Source organism: Gadus chalcogrammus, chromosome 4 (genome assembly GCF_026213295.1).
Source record: "Gadus chalcogrammus isolate NIFS_2021 chromosome 4, NIFS_Gcha_1.0, whole genome shotgun sequence".
Taxonomy (NCBI): Eukaryota; Metazoa; Chordata; class Actinopteri; order Gadiformes; family Gadidae; genus Gadus; species Gadus chalcogrammus.
Window position 1 is genome coordinate 1363518 of NC_079415.1, and position 12078 is coordinate 1375595.

At 49.7% G+C, this 12078-nt stretch overlaps 1 protein-coding gene across 1 annotated transcript in view; it reads right to left on the minus strand.

The window, feature by feature from the left end:
* The window catches only part of lrp6 (low density lipoprotein receptor-related protein 6), a 58777-nt gene that overhangs the window by 3767 nt on the left and 42932 nt on the right, over nucleotides 1-12078 (minus strand). The window contains exons 15-21 of the mRNA XM_056588194.1: nucleotides 10515-10705; nucleotides 8920-9129; nucleotides 7190-7315; nucleotides 6488-6724; nucleotides 4923-5033; nucleotides 3575-3805; nucleotides 1635-1771 (exon numbers count right to left, since the gene is read on the minus strand). Coding sequence (XP_056444169.1) covers nucleotides 1635-1771; nucleotides 3575-3805; nucleotides 4923-5033; nucleotides 6488-6724; nucleotides 7190-7315; nucleotides 8920-9129; nucleotides 10515-10705 — 1243 coding nt within the window. The remainder of the gene's footprint in view (nucleotides 1-1634; nucleotides 1772-3574; nucleotides 3806-4922; nucleotides 5034-6487; nucleotides 6725-7189; nucleotides 7316-8919; nucleotides 9130-10514; nucleotides 10706-12078) is intronic.

Consider the following 12078-nt stretch of genomic DNA (forward strand, 5'->3'; position numbering starts at 1 on the left):
AATCGGCCCCAATCTGGCAACACTGCCAACCCCCGTCGTCCGTTGGATCTAGTGGCACGCCGTACCAAAAAACCGACAGAAAAGTCATGAAAACAGCAGAAGAAGAAGAAAGGCAGAGTTGTGGTTTCCTGAAGCAGATTGAGATTGGATCGGACGGCAGCAGCTCCGGCGAGCGGAGAGAAGCCTCCCGCCACTATCAACAGTTTACACATGGCTGATGAGGTGTTGGCCCGACGGCTACCCGTACCAGATGGCAGCGGTGGAGACACGAGGACGCCTTCCCAGCGCCGTGATTCCAGGAAAGTATTAGCACGAAAAACAAGGAGTTGTGGAGTTGGGGGGTAAAAACGTATCCATGGACGCGAGCTTAGAGAAGCTTAAGACGAAGATTAAGAAAAGACCTTCATGAAAGCCAGAATGGGGACCTGGTGTGGCTGGTTTTTTCGCCGCCTTTGAAGCTGATCGGACGCACTGAATGTGTTTCCATCAACGGCGCGATTCCACCGGCGCTGGAACCACCGTCGACTCGTTCCAGCGAGCGTGTGTTCGTGTCTGACGCGTGTTCGGTCAGTCCGGGGTGGGGGTCGGGCTCCAGGGGGATTATGGACATCAGGGTCCGAACACGAAGCCACTGCTACCCTGCCCACTACATAGAACAACCACCCCCCCCTCCTTATCTGGGCCTACTGTGAACCCACTGATCTCAGGGATAGATATTCTAGAGGTTGGGGTGTTTGACTCCCAACCGAAAGGTTCTGGGTGTGAACTTTGATCCCTGTTATCGGCAGCTTAACCGGTTGGCGCCCGTGTGCGTAAACAATGAATCGCTGCGACTTGCGTCATTTCAAAAAGCGCTAAACGACCAAATTGTAAATAATAAATAGCACTGTTCAAATCACCCGCTGGTTACTGTATTCTCGTACAAAGAATCGCGTTAGTGTGACAGCATCGCTATATTTATACTAGTACTGCTGCACACAGACTCTTGAACAGTAGTAACCGCCAAGCTCGAACTTTGTAATCATACATGCCTTCGGCCTGCAGTCTTTGCTTTGCTCGGTTTAATTCAATTACATTTTATTTGTACAGCCCTTGATCACAGCGACAGACTCAAAGGGCTTGAAAGGCTGTGTATTTAGGACACCCCCCCCCCCTAGCCCTATCGCCCCAGAGGGCAAGAAGAAATCCGTTAGTCAGCAAGGAAGAAATGTTGAGAAGGAACGCAGAGTGGGGGATCAATGGGGGCCATTATTAACATTCATACAAGTTTATGTTCAGTTAAACTAGATTAAGTTAGTCTTACACTACCAGGCTACTTGACTTCTAATGTAACATCTTCCCTCCATCGCTAACCAGCATCAGTGTAATAACATGTCTCCCCCTGTCGCTATAGTGATGTGTTAGTGTATATATAGAGAGGGGGGGGGGGGGGGGGGGGACTTTCACTCATTGGTCTCTTGGGGGAAATGTCTGCCCTTTTAAGGGCAGACATAGTGCCGGTTAATCAAAACCACAGCTTGTGCACTGGGAGTGATAAAAGTATGAAGTCTGAGTGGCGTTCGGGGACGGTTGGGGAGGACGTGGCCAATAGGATGCGAGGAGGAGGAGGAGGAGGAGGAAGGGGCGGGGCTTACCGGCGGGAAGTAAGTGCCCTTGGTGCTGGAGGAGCTGCTGGACGACGCCCCCGTCACGTGGGCGCGGTCGTACGGTGGCCCGTTGCTCCCGCCCATGATGCTGAGAGAGCCAATCACAGACTTGCCCCTGGACATGCCTGTTGACACAGCGAGAGATCACGGAACAGAGGTCAGGGCACAAACGATGAGGTTATGGTACCAAACACAGGTCAGAGGACGGACGATGAGGTTATGGTACCAAACACAGGTCAGAGGACGGACGATGAGGTTATGGTACCAAACACAGGTCAGAGGACGGACGATGAGGTTATGGTACCAAACACAGGTCAGAGGACGGACGATGAGGTTATGGTACCAAACACAGGTCAGAGGACGGACGATGAGGTTATGGTACCAAACACAGGTCAGAGGACGGACGATGAGGTTATGGTACCAAACACAGGTCAGAGGACGGACGATGAGGTTATGGTACCAAACACAGGTCAGAGGACGGACGATGAGGTTATGGTACCAAACACAGGTCAGAGGACGGACGATGAGGTTATGGTACCAAACACAGGTCAGAGGACGGACGATGAGGTTATGGTACCAAACACAGGTCAGAGGACGGACGATGAGGTTATGGTACCAAACACAGGTCAGAGGACGGACGATGAGGTTATGGTACCAAACACAGGTCAGAGGACGGACGATGAGGTTATGGTACCAAACACAGGTCAGAGGACGGACGATGAGGTTATGGTACCAAACACAGGTCAGAGGACGGACGATGAGGTTATGGTACCAAACACAGGTCAGAGGACGGACGATGAGGTTATGGTACCAAACACAGGTCAGAGGACGGACGATGAGGTTATGGTACCAAACACAGGTCAGAGGACGGACGATGAGGTTATGGTACCAAACACAGGTCAGAGGACGGACGATGAGGTTATGGTACCAAACACAGGTCAGAGGACGGACGATGAGGTTATGGTACCAAACACAGGTCAGAGGACGGACGATGAGGTTATGGTACCAAACACAGGTCAGAGGACGGACGATGAGGTTATGGTACCAAACACAGGTCAGAGGACGGACGATGAGGTTATGGTACCAAACACAGGTCAGAGGACGGACGATGAGGTTATGGTACCAAACACAGGTCAGAGGACGGACGATGAGGTTATGGTACCAAACACAGGTCAGAGGACGGACGATGAGGAGCTTATGGTCTTCGATGCTTTTCCCCGGTGGTCACGTTCCGAGTGAACATTTTAATCCATTTTAATGTTTGATTCTTGTCGGTCTCGGTGAGCTCTTTCTGAGCCCTGCTTCTTTTGAGAGTGCCCTCACCGCTCCAACAGGAACATAAACAAAGATCGGCTGTCACCTCAACGCCTTGGGTTAGGTCGTCAAACGATTTAGCGCTTACATTAAGATTAACGCATTCATACATGTACATCAATTAAATTAATGTAAATGTATATCATATCCTATGCATTTCAATATGAGCCCATTTGATGCTTTTTAAAAGGCAAGACACCCTCCGCAGCACTACAGAACTGTAGACAGCATCTGAGACCGTTTCGGCCATCAACTCAGTTATGGTTCCACGTTAACGCAGCTCAATGACCCCGCAGTCGCTTCGACGCAGTTGTGAAGCTGCTTTGGTTCTGCGTCGGGTTTACGTAAGCTGTGATTGGTCCCCTCACCGCAAGGTTAACATTTTTGGGAGGCGCACGTCAGGGCCTTGGGGTGGGCGCAAGGAGGGTCCGTAAGGACGTAAGGGGTCCGTAAACCCCTTGTGTTGCGGCGACATAGAACCATAACCAAGCCTTAAGCCAGATCACCCCCAAACCCCCCCACCACCCCCGCCCTGAGAGACCCCCCTAACGTACCGGGCAGAGACCCCCAAACCCCCCCGCCACCCCCACCCTGAGACAGACCCCCCAACGTACCGGGCAGCGACCCCGTCAGCGAGCTGGGGTGGGGCACGTATCCCAGGGGCACGGAGGAGGGCCCGTGCACCACGAAGTCGTTGGTGACCGTCTCGCCGTCGTCCTTGGTCGCCGGGCAGAGCACGCGCTGGCAGCCGAAGTACACGGCGCCCACCACGAACAGAGCCAGCACCACGCCCACGATGGTGCTGATGGTGTTGGAGGGCTGCTGGGACGGCTCGTCTGTTGGGTCTGGGGGGGACGGGGGGGTACAGGACGGTTAGGGCACCCAGTTATAGTGGAGGGAATAGGGTCATCTATAGATATCCATCTCTATGCATCTCTATCTATGTATGGATATCTATATCTCTATCTATGAATGAATATCTATGTATGTATATCTATATCTCTATCTGTGTATCTCTATCTCTTTAGGGCTGGGTAAAGATCTCGATTCATCAATGCACTGCAATTTATTTGTTCTTGATTCAATTTCGATTTTTTCTTTTTTTTGATTATTTCCATTAAAAAAATTATATATGCATACTCTGTCATTGTAATCTAGAAGCGAGTATTACCTCAATGTACATGCCCTTTACATTTGTCCATGTTATGATTATTACTTTTATGCTGCAAGTTAAGCTCAGGAACAACCCTTTTTGCTAGTTAAAGCACAATGAAATGGTTAATTCTAAATAATATTTCAATATTTTTGTCATCTGCACGTATTATTGACTCGATATCGAAGCAATTGGATCAATATCAAATCGAATCGATTCAAGACCTAAATACACATCTCTATCTTTGAATATCCCAATATCTATCTTTGCATATCTCTGTCTTTGTATATCTATATCTATCTTTGTATAACTCTATGTATAGTTATCTTTGTATATCTCTAAATCTATCTCTGTATAACTATGTATATCTCTATATCTTTCTATGCATCTCTATCTATGTATCTCTATACGTCTTCATGGTGAATGTCCCAGCCTATCGGCATCCTACAGTTAGAGGCCCTGAGCCCCACGTCTTCAGATAAACACGTCTTAACCAGCTCTAATCTATACATGTTTTACACGCTACAGGACACAAGTTCCAAACCGACAACTTTCACAATGTGTCCACGTATGCCGACTCGGAACACAATCTCGGGGAAAAGATTTACAGATTTACCTGTTTCGGTGTGCTCCAGGCGTGTTTCAACAAGCCCTCTAAAGCAACGGTTCTCAAACTGTGCTCGAGCGTACCACAGTTTGAGAACCAAGGGCACACAGTCCGTCCTAGACCGTCGGCGACGGCGTGCGACTCAACGTATGGATGGATGCTGCTTTGTCGGTGCACGGGTGGGGGGGGGGGGGGTACTCACAGCAGCCGATCTCATCAGAGTTGTCCGTGCAGTCCATGTTGTGGTCGCATTTCTTGTGCTTGCCGATGCACTGGCCGTTGGTGCAGCTGAACTGGTCGGGCGGGCAGCGGACTGAGGGGGGGGGGCGGATTAAGGAGTCAGCATGGGGTGGATGGTGAATAGGGGCGATTTGGGCGACCCACTACCAACTGGGAGAAAGAGGATTTTTTTTCTAACAAATTCTATCACAGCAAAAGTCGTTTTCAGTGTTCTAGACATATTATCCGTCATTGTCCAATCAGAATTCGTCAAGATTCAAGTCGCGTTTGAAATGGTCACGCCTCTCGGGGCGAATTCATTGACGTGGAAAATCGCCCAAGGATTCTCCAGTTGACTTTTTTTTTATGCATTTTCAACGGGTATTTGGGACTCGCCCTAACGTGCTTGCGTCGCACGTAACTGAGCAAAGAGCGCGAAGGGATAACTTCGATCAAGTCACTTGCTAATTTCAACATGGCTGCTAATGTGTGCAATTACGTTGCGTCTCTGAAAGAAGTTCCTTTTAGTCGACGATCCAAATCAGACAAAGTTAAGCTTCATTTGATCATGCAGCAAGCTACCTCCCGCATCAAAAAAGTCAACGTTTTCTTTTCCGATCTGAGCGGTTTTGCGTCATTCTTCTCCCGGTTACCGAAACGGTGCAGCGTTCTGGACAGGATTGTTTCACGAAGACTGCCCAGAGCTTCATCTACAAGGTGGAATTTTAACAGCAGGATCGTCAACACTGCGTACGAGAACCGAGATGTACCACTGTACCAGGTTATCATGAGCTACAACCTCCAGGAGACATTCTCTGAGACTGTGAACATTCTCATAACTACTCCTATGACAACAGCTGAAGCTGAGAGATGATTCTCAACTTTGAAAAGAATTAAGACATTCCTGCGAAAGTCAATGGGCCAGGAACGTCTGAATGCACTGGCCATGCTCTCCCAGGAGAGGGAACTGGTCCTCAACATGCGTGATTTCAATGAGAAAGTCATTGACCACTTTGCTGCACTGAAAGAGAGACGAGCTAAGTTTCAGTACAAGTCATGCAGTCTCTCTCTCTCTCTGTGTCTCTCTCTGTCCCGCACCCCCCCTTCTCATGAGGATGGACACTGGGTTACAGCGACCCTCACAACCCCACACCACCACCCCACGCCTTTCAAGTGTATATTGTATATAGTTCTCTGCAAACCTATGGTGCCATCATGCCTTCACTGTGCATATTGTGTATAGTTCTCTGCAAACCTATGGCTGCATCATGCCTTCAGTGTGCATATTGTGTATAGTTCTCTGCAAACCTATGGTGGCATCATGCCTTCAGTGTGTCTTGAACCCACCACACACGCCTTTAATCAATGAAACGGATCTCAAGAAAAAGGAGATTTCGATTAAATGCATTTTATTACTTTGCCTTTGTTTTCTTTTCCTTATCCATTATACTTTATTATTTTTATCGTACGACAACGTTTCATTGCGAAGCACTTGGAGCTTTGAACCAACAATTTGAAATCGGTAGTTTCCCCGACGCGTCCACCGACCTTCGCATTTGTTCTCGTCCGAGTGGTCCTGGCAGTTGAACTCGCCGTTGCAGCGCAGGCTGAGCCCCACGCACTGCCGGCTGTCGCACTGGAACTCTGCCTCCGAGCACACGGGGCAGTCGTCCTCGTCGCTGCGGTCGTCGCACTCGGGGAAGCCGTCGCAGCGCCACGCGTTGGGGATGCAGTCCACCTCGCCCGACGCACACGAGAACTGCTCCGGGGAGCAGGTGGGAGGCTCTGGAGGGGGGGAGGGGGAGGGAGGGAGGGAGAGAGGGACAGACCCGATCGATAGACAGAGAGGACAAAAGGATAATCAATTAGGAGACGTGTAGACGGATGTTTTTTTTTAGACGAGGACAGCGCCGACATTTAGGCAGCGTGAAACTGAATTTGTAAGAGAATGCAGTCAATCTTTGTAAATAATAATACTAATAATAATTGATCCGAATTTTATCGCGCTTTTCTAAACACTCAAAGACGCTTTAAATAAACTTGTTTTCTTCGTTTTCTTGACAAAGATAATCATTAGAAAATAATCATCTTCATCAGACTCCGTCGTGTCTCGATCGGTTCGGACCGAACCGTCGGCGTGGACCCCCCCCCCGTCCCCCCCCGGGGCCCAGGACCGTCTGACGGCCCTGGGCCCCGGGGGGGACGGGGGGGGGGTCCACGCCGACGGCCCCGGGGGTGCTCCGCTCTTACCGCCGCAGGAGAGCTCGTCCTGGAGCAGCACCAGGTGGACGGGGCAGGAGCAGCGCGTGCTGCCGTCACCCTTCACGATGCAGATGTGGGAGCAGCCGCCGTTCTCCCAGGTGCACGGGTGCTTACCTGGGGAGGGAGAGGAGGTGAGGGGGGGGGGGGTGAGAGCCGGCCTGAGGTCCACACATAAAAGGTTGCACCCCCAAAGCAGTCAGGGGGAACCCACCCCCCCCGGACAAAAACAGATTAAAAAAGCTATTTCTAATTCTGACCATTTTTAGACTACTTTTTAGACTATCCCTTCTGCTACTTATTGTTACTTAATATTTTTACCATCTTATTTTCTTATCTGTTCTGTTGCTGCTTTCTGGCTGTTGAGGAACCAAGCCCAACTCTTGAACTCTTGTGTACACAATAAGATGTAATTAAAAGCAATTCCGATCTGATTCTGATCCTGGGTGTGAGAGACAGCCCGAGGTCCTGACTCTCTTTTTGCGAGGGTTCATTCGAGGATGCTGTGACGATAATAAAAATAATTCAAACGATTTTTGGATCTGCAGAACCCCGAGGTTCAGGTTTGAACATCAAACGAGCGCGTCCACGTTGTTCTGCTGCGATCGTATCGGCGTGTAGTTCAGCAGTAACCTTGCGGCTGTGTGCAGAGTTTGAAGCTACCCTAACCTACGACTGGGGGTCAGTGGGGGGGGGGGGGGGGCTGCGGGTAAAGTGGGGGTCAGCGCTATAACTCCAGAGTCTGACCCCCCCCCGCAGCGTGAAAGTGGTTCATCCCGAGGAGCCGTTAGAGCTCCCAGCGTATCGCTCCCTCCTAGAGGAACCCACTGCCCTTTGAAGTTTGGACATTCAAACGCTGATTATAGCGCCACCTACGGGCGCATCGGGCCTATCCTTTGCATTCTTCGTTCTAGAAGAATGCCGATTTAAACAACTTTTGACCATGTTTGATCACAGAGAAAATTCTAATATTACTAATGAAAGCAATAGGCCTCCCTGTGGATTCGTTATAATCGTCCATAATGTACTTCACTTGCATCACGCCCTTTATGGTTCCAAGGTGCTTTACAAGTGAGGAAACCCACAAATAAATCCCATACGTTATAAAAACGTGTTGTTTTTTTGCAAAAGCACACACTTTAACAACGTGTGCGATTCTTAGTGTATTTCTTTGTGCAGTCGTGCCGGTGTGTGTGTTTGCTTTGCGGGCGTATTTGTGCATGCGTGCGTTCCCGAGGCTCACTGTACTCTGTTATATCTAGCCTGTGTGTGTGTTTTCGTGTGTGTGTGTGTGTGTGTGTGTTTTCTTGTGTGTGTGTGTGTGTGTGTGTGTGTTTTCTTGTGTGTGTGTGTGTGTGTGTTTTCGTGTGTGTGTGTTTGTGTGTTTTCGTGTGTGTGTGTTTTCGTGTGTGTTTTCGTGTGTGTGTGTGTGTGTGTGTGTGTTTTCGTGTGTGTGTGTGTGTGTTTTCGTGTGTGTGTGTGTGTGTTTTCGCGCGTGTGTGTGTGTGTGTGTGTGTTTTCGCGCGTGTGTGTGTGTGTGTGTGTGTTTTCGCGTGTGTGTGTGTGCGTGTGCGTGTGTGTGTGTGTGTGTGTGTGTGTGTGTGTGTGTGTGTGTGTGTGTGTGTGTGTGTGTGTGTGTGTGTGTGTGTGTGTGTGTGTGTGTGTGTGTGTGTGTGTGTGTGTGTGTGTGTGTGTGTGTGTGTGTGCACACTCAGACTCACTGTACTCGGCCATGTCCAGCTCGTGCACGGCGTGGATGTCGGACAGCGTGGCGATGCGGGCCTGGATCTTGGTGCGGCCCTCGCGCGTCGTCTTGTCGATGCGTTCGATCATCTGCTGCTGCCGGTCGATCCAGTAGAGGTGGGGGCCGTACACCGTCAGCCCCACCGGCTGCAGGATGTTGGAGTCCTCGATCACCACGCGGTTGGCGCCTGGGGGGGGGGGGGGGTAAAAAAGGGGGAGGGGAAATAACGGTAGGGGGGAGGGTGAGGTTGGGGGGGGGTGTTTGGGGTTAAAATAAGGCTCAGGATTCGAAGGAGCAAAACGAGGAGGGGGGGCTTCGGTCAACTGAAGGGGCGTGGTTTAACGGGGGTGTGGGGGGAGGAGGGGGTAGAGAGATATCAGGGCGTGGCCGTGCGGTGGACCAGGGGGGGGGGGCACTGAGCGGCCGCACGGGAATCGAACCCGTTCCGCTGCTCCCGTATCTTCAGACACGGACGTCGTCGTTCATCGCCCGGCTCTCGCGGAGCTCCCTCCCCCCTCAAACCCGGCAGGAAATGCTGCACATGGAGCCCGGGTGGGTGGGTGATGTCTGTCTCCCCCCCCCCCACCACCACCACCACCACCACCACCACGCCCCCCCCTCCCCAAGGCCCGGTACAGATGGCTCACATTCCTTCTTCCTGAGCTGGGCACCGGAGAATCGCAGGAATGTGGCGATTCCCCCCCCCCCCCCCCCAACGCTGCCGTGTGTCAGCACAGATGTGAGGGGTGGGGGGGGGGCTCTTCTGTTAGTATAGTTCACACATCTGTTCCCCCCCCCCCCCCCCCCCCCCTCCTGAATCTCTCTTGATAGTGTGACCCCCGCCCCCCCTCGTGGATTTACACCTACGGTGGAATGCAGGCAGACAGGATTTGGTTGACGCAGCAGAAAAGAAAGAATGACCGAGAGACCAACTACCGCTGAGTGGCAGGTCTCACCAAGGCTAAGGCCCAATCCCATTCCTACCCCTTACCCCTTCCCCTTGTTTTGAAGGGGTAAGGGGTAGGAATGGGATTGGGCCTTACAGTACTATGGTATGTTTGTACGTCCTGGCACCAAGTACTGGTAGTAAGTAGTAGTAAGTACTACTACTTAGCATTGTGTAGCGCCTTATCCTAGCTATCTTTGTTGTAGACAGGGAATGGGTTAACCTAACAAATGTTTCGATGGACATCTTTACTGTTGTACCCACAAAGATATATCGTTGTTTCTCTTTATTCCGACAAATGTGCGTTGCTTTGGATCCAAGCGTCTGTTAAATGCCAAAAATTTTAATGTAAGTATTAAAATACACCTTTGGATTGGTCAAAACTATTTCTATTAGGAGACACCTTATGAATTACTTTTATTATATTTTTTATCAGGATTTGTATTTTATAGTATTACAAAAAACAATTTGCTTTTTAAAGCCATTCTATTTTTTTTTTTTACTTTTCTTTTTTAATTCAACCATCTACAGTTCCTTCCTCCTCCCTCCCTCACCCCTCCCTCCTCCTCCTCCTCCTCCTCCCTCCCTCCCCTCCCTCCCCCTCCTCCTCCTCCCCCTCGACTCACCAGAGAGGTCGCTGCTCTCGATCCTCTTCAGCTCCGAGTCGACCCAGAACAGCTTGGCCAGCTCGTTGTCGATGGCGAGCGCCATGGGCTTCCCCAGGCCGCTGAAGAACAGCACCTCTCGCTCTGTCCCGTCCAGCGCCGCGCGCTCGATCTTCGGGGAGCTCTCGAGCAGGTTGGTGAAGTACATGTACCTGGGGGGGGGGGGGGGGGGGACAGTGGGGGGCGTAGGGTTAGTACAATAAGTACGAAAAATAAGTAACAGAAAAGTAAAGTGAGTTAAGTGGGAAAAAATAATCGATGTATCGCGATTCTCTCTAATAAGCAAAAAAAGAAAGAAAAAAAAGTTTTTTTTATTTGTTCGCCTGCTGCAACATTCTGTTCGCCAGAGAGGGATAATTTCAGTAATTTTAAAATTATTCAATTTAGGGTTATTGTGTGTATTGGCCAATCTGATTTGTCTTGCCACGATTGCGATTCAGGCTACGCATAGCATGCACGCAAACTCAGTCACACACAATAACTAATTCTACTTCAAGAGCAGCTTTTTCTTTAATGACTTAGAAAAGAAAGATTAGAAAGAAAGGAAACTGAAACCAATTTTTTTTTTACATGCTTCCATATTGTGTTGTACTGCAAGCTGCATTGATTGTTGCATTGTTCATAGAAAGTCATATTTGTGACAACAGCTTTTTCTCTAATAAAATAATAGATAAGTTAATTCATCTGTTGATGTCTTTAATTATCATCACAAAAGTAGGAAGTGATACTGAGCAAACTCAGATGCATATATATATTTTTGAAAAACAGGCATGGAAATGTACATAAAAAAAATTGTTGCATCGATAATCGTTTTTAGAAACGAATTGTTGACCTCATAATCAGAATCGAATCGTGAGGTGCGATTCCCACCCCTACACCCCCCGTCATTGGGACGCGTTCACCTGGGGGCCTATTTTGGTTCCATCTTGGTTCTAAACGTCAGTTGGGCGAGGGGAACTGAAAGCAGAACCCAGCTGGCGTTTAGAACAAAGACAGCAGCCAGGTGAATAAGCAGGAACCGGACAGTGATACGATTGCCGCACGCACACACGCACGCACGCACGCACGCGCACACACACACACGTCATATTTTATGAGCCAAATTGTGACATCTAACCTGACTTCGCTCTCCTAATGCTGCTGATTCACTGTGCCTCATTGGCTATTCCTAAGCCAATCAGATTGGCCTCAGCTTTCTAACTTCCATAATCACTATCTGCCAAAGTCACCGATTTAACTTGGGCATTTCTAACACTCGATACAAAATGTACCTTCAAATATGAAAATATAAAAAAATGATGCCAATTATGCCAAGAGTCTAACGATATGCGGATAATATCCCGTTTCCCACGGACAATAATTCTCCTTCGGAATTCGGCCATCTCCCGGGACTCACTCGCGAGTGTTTGGTTTGTGCGGTTAATCCGCCCGCCTCCCCCCCGTCCGCCCTTCATTGTGAAGAACATCTGCAGACTGCGTTGTGCCAGCACCCCCCCCCCCTCCCACAAAAACAAGATGGAGGTCC